Consider the following 10,485-nt stretch of genomic DNA (forward strand, 5'->3'; position numbering starts at 1 on the left):
TTATTTGAGTCCAATGCTTTTCTAGTAGTTGTTTAGTTTCCTTATTGCAGGTCTACATTACAGTTCTTCTATGTAAATCTTTGTAAAGTTTCCAGGTGTTGTAACTGTGTATCAGTATGTTTTGATCAGTTTGCTTATTTCCCAGCAACAATGAACACGTCATCGAGGCGGAAGTGTCACGTGCGCCGGAGGAAAGTGAAACTAGTTTTCTAACCGCTCACTTTTATTCTTCCTTCTGAGAAAACAACACATAACGGTAACACGTCTGTTTCTGCCATGAACGCTCGTCTTGTCCTGGTCGCTGCTCTGCTGTCCAGTTGTTCAGGTGTGTGTGACGGTTTAATCTGAATGCTCCACTGGATTTCTCTCTTTTTTTACCCAGAACATCTTGGCATTGTAGTTTTTAGCAAATGTTACTCAGACAAGAGGAAGTTGCGTTTGGTCGGACACTGTTTTCTCACAGCAGCAAAGTAAACTACGTCGCAGTAGTTTTCAGATAACAATGGAGCTCTATGGTACAGAGGAATATTATGCATCAGGTTTACACAAATTATTCTTGTTGATAGGATTCATTTAAACAGTTTAGGTTATTTTCATGGGATTTAACAATAATGAAAAGTTTAAAAAATGTGAGTGCGCCATGTTTTATGTGTCTTTTTAGTATCAAGGAAACCTCTGATGACAGGGTGCAGAAGATTCAGGCCTCTGCTGGCGAGGCGGTTGTTCTGCCGTGTCAAATCAATGCCCCCAAGGGAGACGTCCCAACGGTGGAGTGGTCCAAGGAGGGTCTGGACCCAAAAAACATCACCTTTCTGTACCGGAACCACTTTGAGACCTTCGAGATGAAGAATCTGGACTTCCAGTTCAGGACCAGTCTCTTCCTGAACGAAGTGAAAGACGGAAACATCTCTTTGAGGATTTCAAACGCGTGCCCTCGGATGCAGGAAAGCACGAATGCAGTATTTTCCATGGGAGGCATCGGAAGGTCGCCACAACACGGGAGCTCATTGTGTGTACGTCCAGTCGAATTTATCTGTCATAAAATCTTTTATATACCTTTGTGAAATACTGGAGATCTCTATTTATGATCAATATAAAAGAAAAGTTTCTTAACAGAAATATTGGACGTTTACAGGTGCTGCCACTGAGCCAAAGCTCTCAGTTGTTCCGGGTGATGTAGAGACTCTGCAGTGTGAGGTGAAAGTTCCATGCCGCAGCTTCACATGACGTTTCTTGACCATCAAGAAAAGGTCATCGATGCTGAAGACCCAAAGCGACGTCCAGATTCCAGCGGATGTTTCACCTTCACAGGAGAGTGACAGTGCCGACTGAGAGCGACAGGTTCATTTTAAGTTTCATTCTCAAACCTTCTAACAGGAGATGTTTATCTGGCTCCACTGGGAAGCAGTCACATCTTCTTATCTCCACCATGGAGGTAATGTTTTCAGGTGTTACAAGAGTTTCCATGTTATGAAACAACATCAGTGCACATCTACAGTCATCTCTTCCAGGAGAATACTCTACATCTGTGAACTGAAGCCACGCAAACTCAATTCTTTTATCTTCTGTGTTATTCAGGGTCACCTGCAGAGTTCACCAGCCTCACACAAGCTACTCCAGAGATGCACAGATTTACTTTACAGAAGGTCTGGTGCGCTTCTAGACTGCATTTTTTAATTCCAACAAGTCATTAATAAATTATTATTAAGTATATAACGTGGGTAAAAACTGTCATTTCAGCTAAAGACACGAAGTCCTCCACAGTTTGGTCCTTCGTTGCTGTTGCTGTTGCTGTGGGGTTTGGATTCTTCTTCCTCCCCTGTTTTTTTAGGAATAAAATATATTCCTACTATGGTAAGTCAGAAACCTTTTTCCTTTTACCTGCAGATACAAAATCGCCGCCAGCATCTTCAGCCAAATAATTTAAATGAATTATATATATTATTGTATATGTTATGTATATATCGTGTTTTGGCATCTTTCGGGAAATTCTGTACTTTGTTGATAAAACATTTGCCTTTGTCAAAAGGTTGATGCACCGTTGCTTTTTATTTGATTTAATAAAAGAACAGTAGTTGTGGCATGTGCAGAGATGTAATCATCCACTTATCATTATGAATGATGTAGGAAGCTTATAATCACTATTTTTATTATATTAGTTGAGCGATTATTTATTTGATCCAGCAATTAATCGTTGCTCTTGAAAAATTATCTGTCTCTGTTTTCCAACGAGCAGTCAGGCAAAAAATAAGACCAAAAAAAGGACCAATTGAAAAGCTCTAAATAGAGAATGTTTGTCATTGCGAGTTAGCATTTAAAATAATTCAGAAGCTGCTATTTTTAATTGTACCAACACCGAAATGTCAGGAATAAAAAATGCTGATTTTTTTTGTGTTCACACAGCGGGAAGAAAAACACCTCCAGAGAGCAATCAGCCATCAGTACAAAGCACAAGTTACAAGGACGCAAAGTCTGACCTGCGGGTAAGCCAGACTGACAGCAGTCCAACCGTCACCAGTGAGCTTCTAAGAAAAATGGAGGGACTGGAGTCGCAGCTTCAAGAGAAAGAATGGATCATTAGCAGACTAACTGAAGAACTGAAACGCATTAGATCGACACAGAGCTCTGTCGCACGCCAGCCCGACCAGCCTACGTTTGACGTCAGTCCTTCCCAACCCTCACCAGACGTCTCAATTTCCATTTACCCAAACCAGTTTCCCAATGGCAACAATCCAAAACCAGGGGCCTCCTCCAACAACAACCCTTCAGAATCCGGCAGCTTATCCCAGGAGAAGGATACAAAACCTGGCGTCCGGAAGCAAACTGCTGCCCCGGACCGCCCAATGGGAAGACGCCGCAGTCCATCTCTTTCACCGTATCGTGTCCTTGTGTCGTCCGATCCTACTCAAAACACTTCAGAGAATGGGCCTGTAAGACGTTCCAAGAGTTTGTCTGTCCCGCGCCCTAATCTAAATCTAAGCAGGAACTCATTCTCAGCTGTGACTCCGAACCGTTTCAGTGTCCTGGCAGATTTATCTGAAGACTCAGAGCAGTTGCTGCTGAGTTAGAGACACATGAGTGTTTCCTGTTGATCACCTTGAATGTGGCGGCCCGCTAAGCTCCACCTGAAAGGGTTTTTAATGACAGCGGGATGGGAGTTTGGATGGTTTTCAAAAAAAAAAATCTAAAGTTTGCATCATTGCTAAAAAGGTCTATTATTATATATGGCTTATCACTTCTATGCTGATGACACTCAAACCTATATTCACTATGAAACTTTTTTGTCAGAAGCCCAATGTTGTTTGAACTTTGCTTTTTTTTTGTGCAAGTTTGGGTCAGTGTTCAGGAATCCAGGTACAAAACTGGTCTTTTCCCTCTTTGTGTAATGGGGTCAATCCTCGCTCTCTCTCTCTCTCTCTCTCTCTCTCTCTCTCTCTCTCTCTCTCTCTCTCTCTCTCCCTCTCCCCACTGCCGGTCCTGTGAGGAAGTGTAGCGTGGGCGCAGCAGGTGTGGACGCCAATTGTTTGTTTGTTATTTCATTGTATAATATCGCTTGCAGTGTTGGAATTCTTAAAGTGTGCTGTGCTTGTTTTATGCATGATATTTTAGCTTTGTTAAATTGGGTCTGGAGCCTTTAATTTCTCTTTTAATCTGTTATTTATATCAAGTACAGGCCAGGACTCCATACTTTGCACATGATCCTGTGCTGTTCGATCAGTCTTTTTAAATCATTTGTAATAATTGAATAAATTTTCTTTTTCTGGAATCATCAGCCTCCCGTCCCGTTTATTCTGGATATATGTGGTGAACCCGCATTCAACTGTCACCCTAAACTTTTTGACCACTACATTTGCTTTGGTTCCTCCTTAAGATATGTGAACTCTGGACGTTAGGAGGTGACTTTAATGATTCATGTGAGCACTTTCTGTTCTTCGAGTAACTCATACCGACTTGCAGGAGATGTCGGGGGCATCGTGCAGGTTAATGTTAAAGTTAACTACATTGCAGCAGTTTTCAGATAACAATAGAGCTCTACGGTACAAAGGAATATTATGCATCAGGTTTACACAAATTATTCTTGTTGATAGGATTCATTTAAACAGTTTTAGTTTATTTCATGGGACTTAACAACAATGAAAAGTTTAAAAAAATGTAAGTGCACCATGTTTTATACGCTAATTTTGCTTGGAAAGAAAATACATTTTCAGAGAACTAAAGCTGTAAACTGTGCAAGGAAACCTCTAACTTGCGGCATTATTACAGATATCACTGTATGAAAAAAAAGAATAAAACAAGAATAAAATAAACCACAAACAACCAAAACAATAAATAAAATGGACTGCCTCTGTTAACAAAAATAGCTCGATGAACAAGATGCTTATGATTGTATGAGGTTAGTATTCCAGCGTTTCCTACTGTGTGTGTGTGTGTGTGTGTGTGTGTGTGTGTGTGTGTTTGATGTTGGGACTCTAGAATTTCCCTTTGTAAAGATCAAAGTACACAACCCCAAAAAAGGAAAGACGGTGAGATTTGAGAACTTCTGTTCTTAGCAGCTGACACCAGAGTCGATGTGATGAAAAAACGAAAACACTGACCCAGACAATCCCCAGCTGCGTTTATGTGAAATTGTCCAAACCCAATTTTCCCGACTTCATGTCTCAAAACGACTTGAGAGAACCTTCGTCGACAAGACAAGATAAGATAACTAAGAAGTATCGGTTTAAAGAGTAAATAAGGAAACATAAGGAAAATATTAAAATAGTAATAATATTTACAATGTGAAAAGGATTGCACGTACAAAGTGATTGCGCTTGCACAGACAAAACCATCGAAACCGCACTGAAAGTACTGCACAGTTAAAATGAGATTACAGCTCAGAGCAAAAGCCCGATCCCTTTGTCTGGAGGTGAGACCGAGAGTAACCGCGATCAGATCATATTGAGACATGTTAATGCTTCTTCGTGCCCGCTGCGCTTTGCATGTGGTGTCAGTGAAGAATCATTTCCTCATGTTTGGAATGTCTGTGTATTGGGCCATAGCCAAGCATTGTGCAATTTAAGACCATGACCACTCACCAGGCAGGCAGGCAGTCGTCTAACTGGTACTTAGTCCAACAATATCAGTCTCATGAAGAACTTACGGCAAAAATACTGTGTATCCCTCATCAGAGGTAGCAGAAGAGGCTCATTCTTGGTCCGTGGAGGGGACTCTAACACAGGATTTGCTTGTTTTATTTGAGTCCAATGCTTTTTCTAGTAGTTGTTTAGTTTCCTTATTGCAGGTCTACCTTACAGTTCTTCTATGTAAATCTTTGTAAAGTTTCCAGGTGTTGTAACTGTGTATCAGTATGTTTTGATCAGTTTGCTTATTTCCCAGCAACAATGAACACGTCACCGAGGCGGAAGTGTCACGTGCGTCGGAGGAAAGTGAAACTAGTTTTCTAACCGCTCACTTTTATTCTTCCTTCTGAGAAAACAACACATAACGGTAACACGTCTGTTTCTGCCATGAACGCTCGTCTTGTCCTGGTCGCTGCTCTGCTGTCCAGTTGTTCAGGTGTGTGTGACGGTTTAATCTGAATGCTCCACTGGATTTCTCTCTTTTTTACCCAGAACATCTTGGCATTGTAGTTTTTAGCAAATGTTACACAGACAAGAGGAAGTTGCGTTTGGTCGGACACTGTTTACTCACAGCAGCAAAGTAAACTACGTCGCAGTAGTTTTCAGATAACAATGGAGCTCTATGGTACAGAGGAATATTATGCATCAGGTTTACACAAATTATTCTTGTTGATAGGATTCATTTAAACAGTTTAGGTTATTTTCATGGGACTTAACAATAATGAAAAGTTTAAAAAAATGTGAGTGCGCCATGTTTTATGTGTCTTTTTAGTCTCAAGGGAAACCTCTGATGACAGGGTGCAGAAGATTCAGGCCTCTGCTGGCGAGGCGGTTGTTCTGCCGTGTCAAATCAATGCCCCCAAGGGAGACGTCCCAACGGTGGAGTGGTCCAAGGAGGGTCTGGACCCAAAAAACATCACCTTTCTGTACCGGAACCACTTTGAGACCTTCGAGATGAAGAATCTGGACTTCCAGTTCAGGACCAGTCTCTTCCTGAACGAAGTGAAAGACGGAAACATCTCTTTGAGGATTTCAAACGTGCGGCCCTCGGATGCAGGAAAGCACGAATGCAGTATTTTCCATGGGAGGCATCGGAAGGTCGTCACAACACTGGAGCTCATTGTGTGTACGTCCAGTCGAATTTATCTGTCATAAAATCTTTTATATACCTTTGTGAAATACTGGAGATCTCTATTTATGATCAATATAAAAGAAAAGTTTCTTAACAGAAATATTGGACGTTTACAGGTGCTGCCACTGAGCCAAAGCTCTCAGTTGTTCCGGGTGATGTAGAGACTCTGCAGTGTGAGGTGAAAAGCTCGCTGCCGCAGCTTCACATGACGTTTCTTGACCATCAAGAAAAGGTCATCGATGCTGAAGACCCAAAGCGACGTCCAGATTCCAGCGGATGTTTCACCTTCACAGGGAGAGTGACAGTGCCGACTGAGAGCGACAGGTTCATTTTAAGTTTCATTCTCAAACCTTCTAACAGGAGATGTTTATCTGGCTCCACTGGGAAGCAGTCACATCTTCTTATCTCCACCATGGAGGTAATGTTTTCAGGTGTTACAAGAGTTTCCATGTTATGAAACAACATCAGTGTCATCTCTTCCAGGAGAATACTCTACATCTGTGAACTGAAGCCACGCAAACTCAATTCTTTTATCTTCTGTGTTATTCAGGGTCACCTGCAGAGTTCACCAGCCTCACACAAGCTACTCCAGAGATGCACAGATTTACTTTACAGAAGGTCTGGTGCGCTTCTAGACTGCATTTTTTTAATTGCAACAAGTCATTAATAAATTATTATTTAGTATATAACGTTTCTGAAATAACATGTGGGTAAAAACTGTTGTTTCAGCTAAAGACACGAAGTCCTCCACAGTTTGGTCCTTCGTTGCTGTTGCTGTTGCTGTGGGGTTTGGATTCGGGTTCCTCCTCTGTTTTTTTAGGAATAAAATATATTCCTACTGTGGTAAGTCAGAAACCTTTTTCCTTTTACCTGCAGATACAAAATCGCCGCCAGCATCTTCAGCCAAATAATTTAAAAGACAGATTTGTATTGAATTATATATATTATTGTATATGTTATGTATATATCGTGTTTTGGCATCTTTCGGGAAATTCTGTACTTTGTTGATAAAACATTTGCCTTTGTCAAAAGGTTGATGCACCGTTGCTTTTTATTTGATTTAATAAAAGAACAGTAGTTGTGGCATGTGCAGAGATGTAATCATCCACTTATCATTATGAATGATGTAGGAAGCTTATAATCACTATTTTTATTATATTAGTTGAGCGATTATTTATTTGATCCAGCAATTAATCGTTGCTCTTGAAAAATTATCTGTCTCTGTTTTCCAACGAGCAGTCAGGCAAAAAATAAGACCAAAAAAAGGACCAATTGAAAAGCTCTAAATAGAGAATGTTTGTCATTGCGAGTTAGCATTTAAAATAATTCAGAAGCTGCTATTTTTAATTGTACCAACACCGAAATGTCAGGAATAAAAAATGCTGATTTTTTTTGTGTGTTCACACAGCGGGAAGAAAAATACCTCCAGAGAGCAATCAGCCATCAGTACAAAGCACAAGTTACAAGGACGCAAAGTCTGACCTGCGGGTAAGCCAGACTGACAGCAGTCCAACCGTCACCAGTGAGCTTCTAAGAAAAATGGAGGGACTGGAGTCGCAGCTTCAAGAGAAAGAAGGGATCATTAGCAGACTAACTGAAGAACTGAAACGCATTAGATCGACACAGAGCTCTGCGCACGCCAGCCCGACCAGCCTACGTTTGCGTCAGTCCTTCCCAACCCTCACCAGACGTCTCAATTTCCATTTACCCACACCAGTTTCCCAATGGCAACAATCCAAAACCAGGGGCCTCCTCCAACAACAACCCTTCAGAATCCGGCAGCTTATCCCAGGAGAAGGATACAAAACCTGGCGTCCGGAAGCAAACTGCTGCCCCGGACCGCCCAATGGGAAGACGCCGCAGTCCATCTCTTTCACCGTATCGTGTCCTTGTGTCGTCCGATCCTACTCAAAACACTTCAGAGAATGGGCCTGTAAGACGTTCCAAGAGTTTGTCTGTCCCGCGCCCTAATCTAAATCTAAGCAGGAACTCATTCTCAGCTGTGACTCCGAACCGTTTCAGTGTCCTGGCAGATTTATCTGAAGACTCAGAGCAGTTGCTGCTGAGTTAGAGACACATGAGTGTTTCCTGTTGATCACCTTGGATGTGGCGGCCCGCTAAGCTCCACCTGAAAGGGTTTTTAATGACAGCGGGATGGGAGTTTGGATGGTTTTCAAAAAAAAAAATCTAAAGTTTGCATTACTGGTGCTAAAAAAGGTCTATTATTATATATGGCTTATCACTTCTATGCTGATGACACTCAAACCTATATTCACTGCGGAAACTTTTTTGTCAGAAGCCCAATGTTGTTTGAACTTTGCTTTTTTTTTGTGCAAGTTTGGGTCAGTGTTCAGGAATCCAGGTACAAAACTGGTCTTTTCCCTCTTTGTGTAATGGGGTCAATCCTCGCTCTCTCTCTCTCTCTCTCTCTCTCTCTCCCTCTCCCCACTGCCGGTCCTGTAAGTAAGTGTAGCATGGGCGCAGCAGGTGTGGACGCCAATTGTTTGTTTGTTATTTCATTGTATAATATCGCTTGCAGTGTTGGAATTCTTAAAGTGTGCTGTGCTTGTTTTATGCATGATATTTTAGCTTTGTTAAATTGGGTCTGGAGCCTTTAATTTCTCTTTTAATCTGTTATTTATATCAAGTACAGGCCAGGACTCCATACTTTGCACATGATCCTGTGCTGTTCGATCAGTCTTTTTAAATCATTTGTAATAATTGAATAAATTTTCTTTTTCTGGAATCATCAGCCTCCCGTCCCGTTTATTCTGGATATATGTGGTGAACCCGCATTCAACTGTCACCCTAAACTTTTTGACCACTACATTTGCTTTGGTTCCTCCTTAAGATATGTGAACTCTGGACGTTAGGAGGTGACTTTAATGATTCATGTGAGCACTTTCTGTTCTTCGAGTAACTCATACCGACTTGCAGGAGATGTCGGGGGCATTGTGCAGGTTAATGTTAAAGTTAACTACATTGCAGCAGTTTTCAGATAACAATAGAGCTCTACGGTACAAAGGAATATTATGCATCAGGTTTACACAAATTATTCTTGTTGATAGGATTCATTTAAACAGTTTTAGTTTATTTCCATGGGACTTAACAACAATGAAAAGTTTAAAAAAAATGTAAGTGCACCATGTTTTATACGCCAATTTTGCTTGGAAAGAAAATACATTTTCAGAGAACTAAAGCTGTAAACTGTGCAAGGAAACCTCTAACTTGCGGCATTATTACAGATATCACTGTATGAAAAAAAAAAGAATAAAACAAGAATAAAATAAACCACAAACAACCAAAACAATAAATAAAATGGACTCTCTGCCTCTGTTAACAAAAATAGCTCGATGAACAAGATGCTTATGATTGTATGAGGTTAGTATTCCAGCGTTTCCTACTGTGTGTGTGTGTGTGTGTGTGTGTGTGTGTGTGTTTGATGTTGGGACTCTAGAATTTCCCTTTGTAAAGATCAAAGTACACAACCCCAAAAAAGGAAAGACGGTGAGATTTGAGAACTTCTGTTCTTAGCAGCTGACACCAGAGTCGATGTGATGAAAAAACGAAAACACTGACCCAGACAATCCCCAGCTGCGTTTATGTGAAATTGTCCGAACCCAATTTTCCCGACTTCATGTCTCAAAACGACTTGAGAGAACCTTCGTCGACAAGATAAGATAAGATAACTAAGAAGTATCGGTTTAAAGAGTAAATAAGGAAACATAAGGAAAATATTAAAATAGTAATAATATTTACAATGTGAAAAGGATTGCACGTACAAAGTGATTGCGCTTGCACAGACAAAACCATCGAAACCGCACTGAAAGTACTGCACAGTTAAAATGAGATTACAGCTCAGAGCAAAAGCCCGATCCCTTTGTCTGGAGGTGAGACCGAGAGTAACCGCGATCAGATCATATTGAGACATGTTAATGCTTCTTCGTGCCCGCTGCGCTTTGCATGTGGTGTCAGTGAAGAATCATTTCCTCATGTTTGGAATGTCTGTGTATTGGGCCATAGCCAAGCATTGTGCAATTTAAGACCATGACCACTCACCAGGCAGGCAGGCAGTCGTCTAACTGGTACTTAGTCCAACAATATCAGTCTCATGAAGAACTTACGGCAAAAATACTGTGTATCCCTCATCAGAGATAGCAGAAGAGGCTCATTCTTGGTCCGTGGAGGGGACTCTAACACAGGATTTGCTTGTTTTATTTGAGTCCAATGCTT

At 41.1% G+C, this 10,485-nt stretch overlaps 3 protein-coding genes across 5 annotated transcripts in view; all 3 read left to right on the forward strand.

The window, feature by feature from the left end:
- The window catches only part of LOC118102964 (L-amino-acid oxidase), a 24,470-nt gene extending 23,290 nt beyond the window's left edge, over positions 1 to 1,180 (forward strand). The window contains exons 10-11 of the mRNA XM_047338971.1: positions 662 to 890; positions 1,136 to 1,180. Of these exons, the coding sequence (XP_047194927.1) occupies positions 662 to 890; positions 1,136 to 1,180 (274 nt within the window). The remainder of the gene's footprint in view (positions 1 to 661; positions 891 to 1,135) is intronic.
- A 69-nt stretch (positions 1,181 to 1,249) lies between these two features.
- On the forward strand, positions 1,250 to 3,174 carry LOC118102972 (serine/arginine repetitive matrix protein 1). 3 transcript variants are annotated; one of them, XM_047338953.1, is made up of 4 exons: positions 1,250 to 1,341; positions 1,579 to 1,646; positions 1,741 to 1,854; positions 2,404 to 3,174. In XM_047338953.1, the coding sequence occupies exons 1-4, from the start codon at positions 1,295 to 1,297 to the stop codon at positions 3,066 to 3,068; spliced, it is 894 nt and encodes a 297-aa protein (XP_047194909.1). In that variant the 5' UTR covers positions 1,250 to 1,294; the 3' UTR covers positions 3,069 to 3,174. The 3 variants fall into 3 exon arrangements, 2 of the variants coding, with proteins under 2 accessions (XP_047194909.1, XP_047194908.1); XR_007032411.1 differs by having other exon boundaries at positions 1,319 to 1,435; positions 2,404 to 3,173; XM_047338952.1 differs by lacking the exon at positions 1,250 to 1,341 and adding an exon at positions 1,355 to 1,448.
- Positions 3,175 to 5,024: 1,850 nt separating this feature from the next.
- LOC118102973 (selection and upkeep of intraepithelial T-cells protein 5) lies at positions 5,025 to 8,998 on the forward strand. Its single transcript, XM_047338972.1, has 7 exons — positions 5,025 to 5,556; positions 5,893 to 6,246; positions 6,369 to 6,576; positions 6,803 to 6,870; positions 6,982 to 7,095; positions 7,661 to 7,886; positions 7,921 to 8,998. The coding sequence occupies exons 1-7, from the start codon at positions 5,508 to 5,510 to the stop codon at positions 8,321 to 8,323; spliced, it is 1,422 nt and encodes a 473-aa protein (XP_047194928.1). The 5' UTR covers positions 5,025 to 5,507; the 3' UTR covers positions 8,324 to 8,998.
- Positions 8,999 to 10,485: the final 1,487 nt, after the last annotated feature.

This window comes from Hippoglossus stenolepis, chromosome 23, assembly GCF_022539355.2.
Source record: "Hippoglossus stenolepis isolate QCI-W04-F060 chromosome 23, HSTE1.2, whole genome shotgun sequence".
In the NCBI taxonomy this organism is placed as follows: Eukaryota; Metazoa; Chordata; class Actinopteri; order Pleuronectiformes; family Pleuronectidae; genus Hippoglossus; species Hippoglossus stenolepis.

Coding starts and splice junctions, on each gene's coding strand:
- LOC118102973 (XM_047338972.1), top strand. CDS start 5,508: ATGAACGCTCGTCTTGTCCTGGTCGCTGCTCTGCTGTCCAGTTGTTCA. Junction 5,557..5,892: donor TCTGCTGTCCAGTTGTTCAG/GTGTGTGTGACG, acceptor GTGTCTTTTTAG/TCTCAAGGGAAACCTCTGAT. Junction 6,871..6,981: donor ACAGATTTACTTTACAGAAG/GTCTGGTGCGCT, acceptor CTGTTGTTTCAG/CTAAAGACACGAAGTCCTCC.
- LOC118102972 (XM_047338952.1), top strand. CDS start 1,381: ATGTTTATCTGGCTCCACTGGGAAGCAGTCACATCTTCTTATCTCCAC. Junction 1,449..1,578: donor CATGGAGGTAATGTTTTCAG/GTGTTACAAGAG, acceptor TGTGTTATTCAG/GGTCACCTGCAGAGTTCACC. Junction 1,647..1,740: donor ACAGATTTACTTTACAGAAG/GTCTGGTGCGCT, acceptor CTGTCATTTCAG/CTAAAGACACGAAGTCCTCC.